The following is a 12596-nucleotide window of genomic DNA, read 5'->3' as shown; positions in this document are numbered from 1 at the left end:
GCTCCCGCTCAGCACTGAGCCCCTACAGCCCCAATTAAAGCGGCTTTAGTAGGGGCTCACCTATGCTTCCGCAAGTGCGCGGAAGCGTAGGTCTTAGGCCTCGGCCAGGGTCCCTGCTTGCTCGCTGAGGCGCGCTGAGGCTTAGGGAAAGCGGGTGCTTTCCCTGGCCTTGCGGTTGCTTACAGCACGCGCTGTCAGGGGGCGGGCCGGGGGCGGGCACGTCACTGGCCGGGGGCGGGCCAGTGATGTCACGGAGCTGGTTCGCCCTCATTGGGCGAACAGCTCACGTGACCGGCCTGTCGCGCCGGCAAGCGGGGGAATTTTAAATTCCCCTAAGACCTGCGCTTCCGCATGCATGCGGAAGCATAGGTGAGCCCCTACTAAAGCCGCTCTAATTGCAGCTGTAGGGGCTCAGTGCTGAGCGCGCGCTTCCGCCAGCACGCAGGGAACATGGCCGAAGCCTTAGGGGAATTTAAAATTCCCCCGCTTGCCGGCGCGACAGGCTGGTCACGTGAGCGGTTCGCCCAATGAGGGCGAACCAGCTTTGTGACGTCACTGGCCCGCCCCCGGCCAGTGACGTGCCCGCCCCCTGACGGCCCCCTGACAGCGCGTGCGGTAAGCAACCGCAAGGCCAGGGAAAGCACCCGCTTTCCCTGAGCCTCAGCGCGCCTCAGCGAGCAAGCAGGGACCCTGGCCGAGGCCTTAGGCTGTTTTATCCTGAGCCTCTTAGATGACCTTCTTTGAGGTCCAATTAATTTGATAACTTGCAACTGTTTAATTATTGTTTTTTGGGCTCATGTTTTTTAAATAAGAAACATCGTTTCAAAAATCATCAAGACAGGAAAAAAAACAAGCTTATTGTAAAATATGGAGAAGGCTGGGGGAGGGAACTGTGAGCCACTACCACTGAGATAACTTGCTCAGTAGGTATGCGTTCCCTTAGAAACTGGGCTGTTGGTTGCTCTCAAGACCTAAACTTGGTGATCCCTAAAATAGACTGTGAAAAATGAATGACAGAAAAAAAAAGATGCTTGTGGTATTACAGACTAACATATACAAGTTCCATACAGTCGGTAGTGAAAACTATATATAAAATATAATGAGGTTGTTCAAGGGGCTCAGATCATAGTGTTAAAGCTATCGACAGATGCAATACTTACAATGTCTCATTGGTAGGGCTGGATGATCGTTGTATGTACATGTTTTGGTAGTTCTGAAAGAGGCTGTTGGTGTAGCTAACTGAATCAGAATTACGGACTCCATATGGGTTAGTGGGAGAAGATGCAGGGTAATGTCCAGGCCGGATGGGTTTAGCTGCAATTACAACGTAGGAAATGTACATGACAGATTATAAGATCAAGTATCTCTTGCACAGCAGCAGTCCATGATATCACAGATACAATACTTATAACATAAGGAGCATACAGTAGATGTGTTTGTAACAAGGCCCTGGACTTAATGTAATTCATTAAACTATCAGAACCACCATCTGTTATCTTGGTATCAGGTCCATTTGCAGGAATCCAGTAGATGGGCGAGGGATTAGATTTTTCCCATAAACTTTCCCATCAGTCTCTTAGCTACAGAACTGGTGCAAAAAGGGGGACAAAAATAGCAACTGAGCTGTTTCTGTGATAAATCATTTGCTTTTTTGCTACTAACTGTATATAAACCAGTGCTGATCCCAGGAGGCATACTATTAATTTGTATTAATGATAATAGTATTTCTTACATACAGATGAGAACGTACAAAGCACTGTACATAGCATTTTGCAGGAGCACTTTGGTACAGTATCTGAGGCACCAGGAGGGAAAGTGACCAAAGGCACAAGAAGAGCTGGCACTGGGATTCAAATCAGGTTCATCCATTTCACTGGCCATGTTCTTATCACAGAGCTACTTACCACTAACAATCCCTCTGACAATCCCTCTAAAGTCCCTGCGCTTCTGACAGTTTAAATGACTCGTTTTTAGTTATTTACTTTTTTTGAAGCAGACAATATCTCAAAAGCTTACAGAATAATGCCTTTTTAAGAGTTGTATCTTCCCTGGGACCAACGTGAATTAATAGCAGTGACTGGTGCTTGTTTTGTCATTTTTGTCAATATATATATAAAAGAAACATTGACACAAATGACAAAACAAGCACCAGTCACTGCTATTAATTCACGTTGGTCCCAGGGAAGATACACGTTGGTCCCAGGGAAGATACAACTCTATATATACTGTGTATATATATATGAAAAATATATATATATGAAAAATATATATATATGAAAAATAAGATCATGCCATCTTTATATGGAAACCAGTTAAAGTGATATTGATTAAAGATCTGCTGTACAATGTTTCATAATGTGCAGTATCTTGGATCAATTTTTATTATTATTGCAGGAGGAGTTTATGACCCCACCCCAACTGTGGCACTGCAGGAAACGCTGGGGTCGGGGAAAAAATAGCAGAAACAAAAACAAGAAGAGAAGTGAACAGAAAAAAAAAAGAGATCAAAACAAATGAACTACATCAATGATTTTGTTCTGGCAAGATCTTACGGTCTTACCAATCAGTGCAGTGTGTGTGCGTCTCACTGTGTTCTGTATGTTACCAATCTGTGCAGTGTGTGTGCGTCTCACTGTGTTCTGTATGTTACCAATCTGTGCAGTGTGTGCGTCTCTCTGTGTTCCATGTGTTACCAATCTGTGCAGTGTGTGTGCGTCTCACTGAGTTCTGTATGTTACCAATCTGTGCAGTGTGTGCGTCTCTCTGTGTTCCATGTCTTACCAATCTGTGCAGTGTGTATGCGCCTCATTGTGTTCTGTATGTTACCAATCTGTGCAGTGTGTGTGCGTCTCTCTGTGTTCCATGTCTTACCAATCTGTGCAGTGTGTGCGTCTCACTGTGTTCTGTATGTTACCAATCTGTGCAGTGTGTATGCGTCTCACTGTGTTCTGTAGGTTACCAATCTGTGCAGTGTGTATGCGCCTCACTGTGTTCTGTATGTTACCAATCTGTGCAGTGTGTGTGCGTCTCACTGTGTTCTGTATGTTACCAATCTGTGCAGTGTGTGTGCGCCTCACTGTGTTCTGTATGTTACCAATCTGTGCAGTGTGTGTGCGTCTCCCTGTGTTCCATGTTTTACCAATCTGTGCAGTGTGTGCGTCTCACTGTGTTCTGTATGTTACCAATCTGTGCAGTGTGTATGCGCCTCACTGTGTTCTGTATGTTACCAATCTGTGCAGTGTGTGTGCGTCTCACTGTGTTCTGTATGTTACCAATCTGTGCAGTGTGTATGCGCCTCACTGTGTTCTGTAGGTTACCAATCTGTGCAGTGTGTATGCGCCTCACTGTGTTCTGTATGTTACCAATCTGTGCAGTGTGTGCGTCTCACTGTGTTCTGTATGTTACCAATCTGTGCAGTGTGTATGCGCCTCACTGTGTTCTGTAGGTTACCAATCTGTGCAGTGTGTATGCATCTCACTGTGTTCTGTATGTTACCAATCTGTACAGTGTGTGTGCGTCTCACTGTGTTCTGTATGTTACCAATCTGTGCAGTGTGTATGCGCCTCACTGTGTTCTGTATGTTACCAATCTGTGCAGTGTGTATGCGTCTCACTGTGTTCTGTATGTTACCAATCTGTGCAGTGTGCGTGCGTCTCTCTGTGTTCCATGTCTTACCAATCTGTGCAGTGTGTGCGTCTCACTGTGTTCTGTATGTTACCAATCTGTGCAGTGTGTGCGTCTCACTGTGTTCTGTATGTTACCAATCTGTGCAGTGTGTGCGCCTCACTGTGTTCCATGTCTTACCAATCTGTGCAGTGTGTATGCGTCTCACTGTGTTCTATGTGTTACCAATCTGTGCAGTGTGTGCGTCGCACTGTGTTCTGTATGTTACCAATCTGTGCAGTGTGTGTGCATCTCACTGTGTTCTGTATGTTACCAATCTGTGCAGTGTGTGTGCCTCACGGTGTTCCATGTTTTACCAATCTGTGCAGTGTATGCGTCTCACTGTGTTCTATGTGTTACCAATCTGTGCAGTGTGTGCGTCGCACTGTGTTCTATGTCTTACCAATCTGTGCAGTGTGTGTGTCGCACTGTGTTCCATGTCTTACCAATCTGTGCAGTGTGTGTGTGTCTCACTGTGTTCTATGTGTTACCAATCTGTGCAGTGTGTGTGTTGCACTGTGTCCTGTCTTACCAACCTGTGCAGTGTGTGCGTCGCACTGTGTTCTATGTGTTACCAATCTGTGCAGTGTGTGCGTCGCACTGTGTCCTATGTCTTACCAATCTGTGCAGTGTGTGTGCGTCGCACTGTGTTCTGTATGTTACCAATCTGTGCAGTGTGTGTGCCTCACGGTGTTCCATGTTTTACCAATCTGTGCAGTGTGTGCGTTGCACTGTGTTCCATGTCTTACCAATCTGTGCAGTGTGTGTGCCTCACTGTGTTCCATGTCTTACCAATCTGTGCAGTGTGTGTGCGTCTCACTGTGTTCTATGTGTTACCAATCTGTGCAGTGTGTGTGTCGCACTGTGTTCCATGTCTTACCAATCTGTGCAGTGTGTGTGTGTCTCACTGTGTTCTATGTGTTACCAATCTGTGCAGTGTGTACGTCGCACTGTGTCCTGTTTTACCAATCTGTGCAGTGTGTGCTTCGCACTGTGTTCTATGTGTTACCAATCTGTGCAGTGTGTGCGTCGCACTGTGTTCTGTATGTAACCAATCTGTGCAGTGTGTGTGCGTCGCACTGTGTTCTATGTCTTACCAATCTGTGCACTGTGTGCGTCGCACTGTGTTCTATGTGTTACCAATCTGTGCAGTGTGTGTGCGTCGCACTGTGTTCTGTATGTTACCAATCTGTGCAGTGTGTGCATCTCACTGTGTTCCATGTCTTACCAATCTGTGCAGTGTGTGCGTCGCACTGTGTTCTATGTGTTACCAATCTGTGCAGTGTGTGTGCGTCGCACTGTGTTCTGTATGTTACCAATCTGTGCAGTGTGTGTGCATCTCACTGTGTTCCATGTCTTACCAATCTGTGCAGTGTGTGTGTCTCACTGTGTTCTATGTCTTACCAATCTGTGCAGTGAAGTGTGCGTCTCACTGTGTTCCATGTCTTACCAATCTGTGCAGTGTGTGCGACTCACTGTGTTCCATGTTTTACCAATCTGTGCAGTGTGTGTGCGCCTCACTTTGTTCCATGTTTTACCAATCTGTGCAGTGTGTGCGACTCACTGTGTTCTATGTCTTACCAATCTGTGCAGTGTGCGTGCGTCTCACTGTGTTCCATGTTTTACCAATCTGTGCAGTGTGTGTGTGCGTCTCACTGTGTTCTATGTCTTACCAATCTGTGCTGTGTGCGTGCGTCTCACTGTGTTCTTGTAGCGAACAGCCTCCTTAATGCGATCCACTTCCTGCTGGTATCTCCTCTTGTCCTTCATGGCCCCTTCCTTAGCCTCCTTCAGTGCACCCTCCAGGGCCTTAACTCTCTCAGCCGTAGCCCGAAGACGTTTTTCCAGTTTAGGAAGCTCACAACGAAGATCTGCATTGTCACGAACCAGCTTGGAGACACCATGCAGGAAGAAAGACGCAGAAAACGTTGGTTAAACATCTCTTAAAACATAAATGTACCACATTTATGCAACACCTTTTTTTTCAGAAGCTATTCTCAAGATAAGGAACTTTTAAATCTCTCTTTATTTCTTCAACGAGTCTTGTCGTCTAGTGAGGGCTGGCTGCTGCTTTCCATATGTTCCTGTTAATACTAATAATGAACGGACACTAGTATTACTTCAGAGGGTTGGTCAGTGAGTCTTGCGGTTTAGGTGCCTGTAGTGAGTATGCTGGCTCGAGGCCCAATACTATCTATGTGTTACCTTATTCATATTATTGGCAAGGAATGATTATATATAGGACTTTCAACTAAATAACACCCCACAAATCATAACACTTATGCTACACAACTGAGACTTGATAGCCTATAAGCAGAACTGCTAGTTGTTTGTTAATATATTCTTAAAAAATAAAAATGAGCACCCTTAAATGCTTCAGTTTTAGACTGTCACAGGATATTGACCGGCTAAGCAAAGATTTATATGCCCTCAAGAAGACTGGATTATAAAAAGGCACCCAAGGTGATGAGTAACCCCCCCGATGATTCAGAACATTGGAAACAAAATGAAATAAGCTAACAAGGACCGTTCTCACGCATTATTTACTACCCCTGCTATGGTAGACTCTTATTTCCTGTGCTATCATCAGCACATTTAATCATCACCCTTTAATAAACTGGAAGCATACTAGTTCAAACAGTAATGTGAAGCAACAATACGAAACAGGTGCTGATCCCGGAGGCCCTGCCGGTGGGATTTACCAATGAGTTGTGCTGTCGGGTCCAAATACCATAAAGACTTTTACTTGAAGACGTTGAACTTGGAGGAAAGAAAGGTGTCTGTTTACAAACTATGTAACAAACACTGCAGGTGTTACGACCTACCACACAGCATGCAAGCAGAGCAGGGTGCAAGGAAGCAGGAAGCTGGGGATGCTGGTAATGCTTAATGGATGAGAGGCTGCAAGACGCCCACAGGTGAAAATCCAACCTGTCTCCACCCGAGGCTGGAAGTACTATCCACTGTGACCAAGGATTTCAGAGACCACATGACTTTGTGCACCACTCGATTACTGTTCTCAGAAAGCTCTTTAACCTAAAATGTTGCAGGTTTACATTTGAAACCAGCTCTATATACTGTAGAAGTCACCACAGGTGAGACAGTGTTTTTGTGTTAGTTCTTGTCTGACTCTGAGATCTATTCACTTTGCACAGCTTACTTACTTTGTACTTTAATAAGTACCATCAGTTATAAAATTTTTTTAATATAAATTGTGGAAACCATATTGAGAGTCCATATAATAATCAGGAAGGGCACACTGCAATCTCCTGGTTCCATGCAGGAAATGCACTGTCCAAAGAAAAACAAGAAGTTAAAGTATAAATAACAACATTTGTAGTCTCTACTCAACCAAATTCTGAGATGGAGGTCTCCTTGTGATAAATTAACTCAACTAGTTTTCTGCTGGGGCTACTGAACCAGCATTTGAGTTTGTGGTCAATGCAATCAGACTTGTGTTTGCTTGTGGTTTGGAGACGGACACAGGGGGATTACCTAAAATAAAGGCAATTGCTGCTACTGAGATTAAAATAGATATAAGATGTATTTACATAGACATATCTATCATCGTCTTCAGCCCCTGTTGATCCACTGCTGGATGAAGACCTCCCTAATGATCTTCCAAGTACTGCGGGTGCAAGCCGCTCTCCTACACGTTGCTCCAAACACATTTTCTGAGAAAATATTTATATAAACGATGTAGTGAGGTCTCCACAGTGCAAGCAGAGCAGGGCGCAAGGAAGCAGGAAGCTGGGGATGCTGTTAATGCTTAATGGATGAGAGGCTTCAAGACGCCCACAGGTGAAAATCCAACCTGTCTCCACCCGAGGCTGGAAGTACTATCCACTGTGACCAAGGATTTGTGTGTGGAGCAGCAAGGGTGAAAATACATAGTCTCTGATACGAAGGTGCTCCAGGCACTGGCTTCCCCAAACACCAATTGTCCTATTTTCTAATTCCCCAGCTATTGATCAGTGCTGTTCCACTGGCAATAGGGACTGAGAATTATCCGAGAATAACCCAATATCAAAGATGAGCAGCATGTGACAGGCAAGCACAGCACACAAGTGTGGAGATTAAAAAACACAAAATAGCTATGAGTGACTAAAAACAACGTTCATTTTAAAGCAATGAATACAGTGCACGCCCCAGAGTCGGCTTCATGTGACCTTAAATAACATAGAAACATAGAATTGTATGGCAGAAAAGAACTGCTTGGCCTACCTACAGTAGCATGCCTAGTTTATGTTTTTTCTTATATCGTGCTGAAAGTGTACACAGGAATGTTGTCAGCACAATGAGTCCATGCTCAATTGAGGCCCGAGGCACACAGAGATAGTGACTTGCACAAAGTCACAAGGTGCTTCAAAGTCAGTGCCATGGTTTATAGTCAGAGCCTTTGCTCATTGAGCCACTCCCTCAGCCCTGTCACCTGAATAAGTCACTTTATCTCCATTTGTCTCAGAACTCGATATGGTACAAGCTCTTCTAGACAGGGACACGTTGCATGTGAAATTATTTAACGTGGAATTCGTTTGAGACTGCATAATGGAAAATCCAGGAGACAAAAGAATATACACCTCTACAATGACAAAGCAATGATTTGACTTTTGCTAGCCTGCTTCACTTTATCACTTCAATATCCTAAAGAGAACTGACAAAGTCTCTTTGGTTTGCTGCAAATAAAAATACCCCTAGTGGGTACATTTGCATGTCTCAGGCAGGTCTTCAACCCTGTCTTTCCTCATTCTCTCTTAGCATACAATGCTTCCACTGCAGCCAGGGATTCTGGGAAATTACATGCAAATGAGCACTCACAGTGGTATTTTTATTTGTAATACACCGTACGGTGCAGGATTTTTGTCACTTTTTTTTACCCACCATAACTTGTTGTGTGTTTGGTTTTGCTGTGGGTTTGGTTTTGCTGTAAGTTTGGTTTTGCTGTAAGTTTGGTTTTGCTGTGTGTTTGGTGGTTTTGCTGTGTGTTTGGTGGTTTTGCTGTGTGTTTGGTGGTTTTGCTGTGTGTTTGGTGGTTTTGCTGTGTGTTTGGTGGTTTCGCTGTGTGTTTGGTGGTTTCGCTGTGGGTTTGGTGGTTTCGCTGTGGGTTTGGTGGTTTCGCTGTGGGTTTGGTGGTTTCGCTGTGGGTTTGGTGGTTTCGCTGTGGGTTTGGTGGTTTCACTGTAGGTTTTGCTGTACTGTAGGTTTTGCTGTACTGTAGGTTTGGTTTTGCTGTGTGTTTGGTTTTGCTGTGTGTTTGGTTTTGCTGTGTGTTTGGTTTTGCTGTGTGTTTGGTTTTGCTGTGTGTTTGGTTTTGCTGTGTGTTTGGTTTTGCTGTGTGTTTGGTTTTGCTGTGGGTTTGGTTTTGCTGTAGGATTGGTTTGGCTGTAGGATTAGTTTTGCTGTAGGTTTGGCTTAGTATATGCCCCTTATAGAAGGAACAAGTATTTACACATAACAAAGTCTGCAGCCTCAACATAGGCTACAAACATAGGCCCCTATTCAGTATGCAGAGAAACGGTATTATCAATACCTGTGACGTTTTCAACTCTATTTACTGAGCAATATTTATTTGAATGAAGTTGAACCCTTCCAGAGCAAAGGGAAGATAGTTTCTCAGCATCAAAAAGGGTCCTTTGCCTCAACGTACAATATAGGAGCAATACATTTTTCCTCATTGAAATCAAACAATTAAAATATTTCCGATGTATTCATAGGGGCTGATATGCAGTGAGAGTCACAGTGAGAGCCCTCTGACTGGTGCAAAGCAGGATAAAGAACAGAAAAAATGAGAAGCGCAAAATCTTAGCAAGGACTTGGGTCCCTTGCATCAGAAGCTGCATTTTTATTTGGGTTTTTGGCAATACATACCGTTTTGTATATATCATTTGTATTAACCGTTAGAGCCAGACCCTGGATGTTCCTGAATGGTTCATGTCACATAACTATATATTGTTTTTAAGTGTTTGTATATGTAAGGTTTAATATTTTAACCCCTTCAAGTGTAATTTTATAATTAGTTCGTTGAGTGTTTCACGGATCAATTGATAGGCGCACGTATTTTTTTTTTTCTCTTTTGTATGGTGCAAAGCAAACTGAAATCACACATTACTAATGCATTTTAATGCATTTCAATACTTCTCTAAGGCCCAGATTTACTGAGCCATTATGGCATTTGACATCTAGAGCAAGGATGGCCAACTCCAGTACCCAAGGGCCACCAACAGGTCAGGTTTTAAAGATATCCCTGCTTCAGCACAGGTTGCTCAATCAGAATGACTGAAGCAGGGATATCCTTAAAATCTGACCTGTTGGTGGCTTTTGGGGACTAGAGTTGGCCACCCCTTGGTTTAGTTAGTCCCAACCAGGTATTTACTAAAGACAGGCATGTAATGATAATTTATGTTATGTTATAAGCATAGTATTAACTATAATAGAAGCGCCAGGAGAAGGCACACAAACACACGCAGCCTATCGTGTGCAACCCTCGGTCCATGGAGTTGATCCGGTGCAGCAGCTGTGCTAACCAAAGAGAGGGGATACTCTCAAACTTATCCACCGCTTTTGAAAATCTTTCGTCCGGTGAGTGGGCAGTCCACCTGGTGTGGCAGAGTGTCGGTCCTATATTAATTGTCCCATATTATTGTTACATAATATTGTTAATTTATACATGTAATATTACTTTTTGTTTTTCTTGTGTCCCGTGTTTTTAAATGTTTTATTAAATGTTTTTTAATTTTACCCTTCACCCATGATCTCAGCTGATATTTTATATTTTATAATTTGTTAGGTGTGTTCAGTATATGTTGTTTGTCTATTGTATTTACAGTATCACACTATGTTTTGTGCTTTTTGTTTTTATATCTTTTAAGCACACCCCGTCTGCCTGGAGCCTATCCCTGGTTTCCCTACTGGTGATAATATATCCTTTACCAACTGGCGCCGTATAGTACTATATTTTTTCTGTTTTGTTCCTTCTCTGACCAGGGGGTCAGTTTTTAGTACGCTAGGCAGCCCCCCTATGTGAGGGTCAATCTCTCATATAGGGGCTTTCATTGTGTTTTGTATATTTAGTTAGCGCTACCTGTTCTGTGTTCCCATTAACTATAATAGACCATAGTCATAATGAAATGTAAAATGTATACAAATGAGGCATTATCATAGCATCGCTGATTCACTAAAGTGTGTTAAAGGTTAACGTGGGTACATAATGTTACGTTATTTAAGTCATAGCTGAACTTGGTGTTACTCCTACCCAGACCCTGAAATAGGGATTTTTCAGTTCTGAATGGCTGTACTTTTTGAAAGTAATGTCATGTTATTTGCCCTAATTTTAGTAAATCTGGGTCTAATACTTCCAGTGTCACCAGTCATGTCACAGATCATGTTAAGGTTGTAGCCTGCCTTAATGGGGTAAATAACCCCATCATTATTAAAGAGGCCAGAAATACATTGCAGAGCAATGCATTGCAGGCACCTCTGACACTAGAGGGGTTATATTGAGCTATTCCCTAAAGAGGGGAAGGGAGTGTTATCACCCTCAATTTGTATGATTCTCTAGATCCATTTATCAAGACCTTACTGGTCTTATTGGACAGTACGTTCTTCTTTAATTAAAGGCCTTTCAGTTGAATATGGAAGGCTTGCCTACAACACCCAGAATCAGATAAGGCAGTCTCCATCTCCAATATATTGTGGTCTCGTATCTTCACAGAATACATTTATCAGTGCAGTGTGTCAGCATATCGCTAATTAATATAAGATTTATTTCAATAACTTATTCTGTGATTTATGTAATATTGTCTCAGTCATAGAATTGGTCTGTATGTGTATGAGCAGTAGTATAATTCGATCTTTAGGAGAAATAAAAATATATATTTAATTTTTCTAGCTACAAACCTGCTTTGAGCCAAATATCATTTGGGTATTTTGATTACCGCCAAGTGCAAGCATGGTTGACTTTAAAGCCTTAATATTTGTCTCTCCGTTTTTTCCCACAGCTCTACTTATTTTTAGTGGTCTTATCTGACCAGCTCAAGCTAAGGCATCACCACCTTTCAATGCTGCTGGCTACTCCAGCACTTAAGGGGTTAAATGACTTGGATGTAGGAAGGCCAAGACTCGAATTCAATCCCTACTTCCACTTCCTGATTGTTGTAAGTCGATGTTTGGGGGTGGAGGGTGTTACGACATGCCACACCCTACAGACATTTTCCCACCGCTGACACCAAATGTCAAAGCTTTTGTCAGAATTGCCATCCTGGCTCCATGTCAGCTGCAAAATCTGCACCCACACTTGGTTTCCAAGCAGCCTTAATACAACTGTATAACTTTCATATGCTTTGTGCTGTTATATTGGTTTATGGAGATAACTAGGCTCACGGTAGTCCGGATATGTAACGCCTTTCTCTGTCACTGCAATGTGATCAGGGCTTTGTGGCAGCGAAGAAGGGTTTCATTGAAATATCTGACTACACAGTTAAAAATGGTTAGGGTGGGTAGTTGAGACTGTAGTGATGGGTCAGCAGTGGTCAGCAGACCTGGAGTTAGGCAGACATCTCTACATTAGCATCTTCCAGTACCTTTGATACCCAGTCATCCAGCTAAATGGAAGGCAGCAAGGAGGGAATGGGGGATACAAATGGGAGTCATTGAATAGAGATTGCTTCCTTCTGTTAAACTGAACATGCAAACAAAAGTAAGCGGAATGTAAAACAAGAATAGAGAAATGAAGGCAGAATTATTATGTTTTGCTGGTGGAAAAAAATGAAGCCAGAGACTGCTGCGGAGAGTGCTGGAGATTAACAGTAAATAGGATTATTATGTTAAATATTAATTGCATTGGGATGAGGAACTAAGAGGACTCCAAGAAAAATAAGCTACGGTTGTCCTATAAAATGATGTAGTGTAGCTCATATAAAGCACTTATCACCTAA

General features: G+C 43.1%; 1 protein-coding gene across 9 annotated transcripts in view; it reads right to left on the bottom strand.

The window, feature by feature from the left end:
- KIF5A (kinesin family member 5A) overlaps positions 1 to 12596 on the bottom strand; it is a 128809-nt gene that overhangs the window by 9090 nt on the left and 107123 nt on the right. For 6 of the 9 annotated variants that reach the window (XM_075591547.1, XM_075591544.1, XM_075591539.1 and 3 more), the window contains exons 24-26: positions 12243 to 12263; positions 5337 to 5553; positions 1161 to 1314 (exon numbers count right to left, since the gene is read on the bottom strand). In XM_075591547.1, coding sequence (XP_075447662.1) covers positions 1161 to 1314; positions 5337 to 5553; positions 12243 to 12263 — 392 coding nt within the window. The remainder of the gene's footprint in view (positions 1 to 1160; positions 1315 to 5336; positions 5554 to 12242; positions 12264 to 12596) is intronic. The other 3 variants (XM_075591548.1, XM_075591543.1, XM_075591545.1) reach the window with 1 other exon arrangement.

Source organism: Ascaphus truei, chromosome 3 (genome assembly GCF_040206685.1).
Source record: "Ascaphus truei isolate aAscTru1 chromosome 3, aAscTru1.hap1, whole genome shotgun sequence".
In the NCBI taxonomy this organism is placed as follows: Eukaryota; Metazoa; Chordata; class Amphibia; order Anura; family Ascaphidae; genus Ascaphus; species Ascaphus truei.
This window is presented reverse-complemented; position numbering and strand designations above follow the sequence as displayed.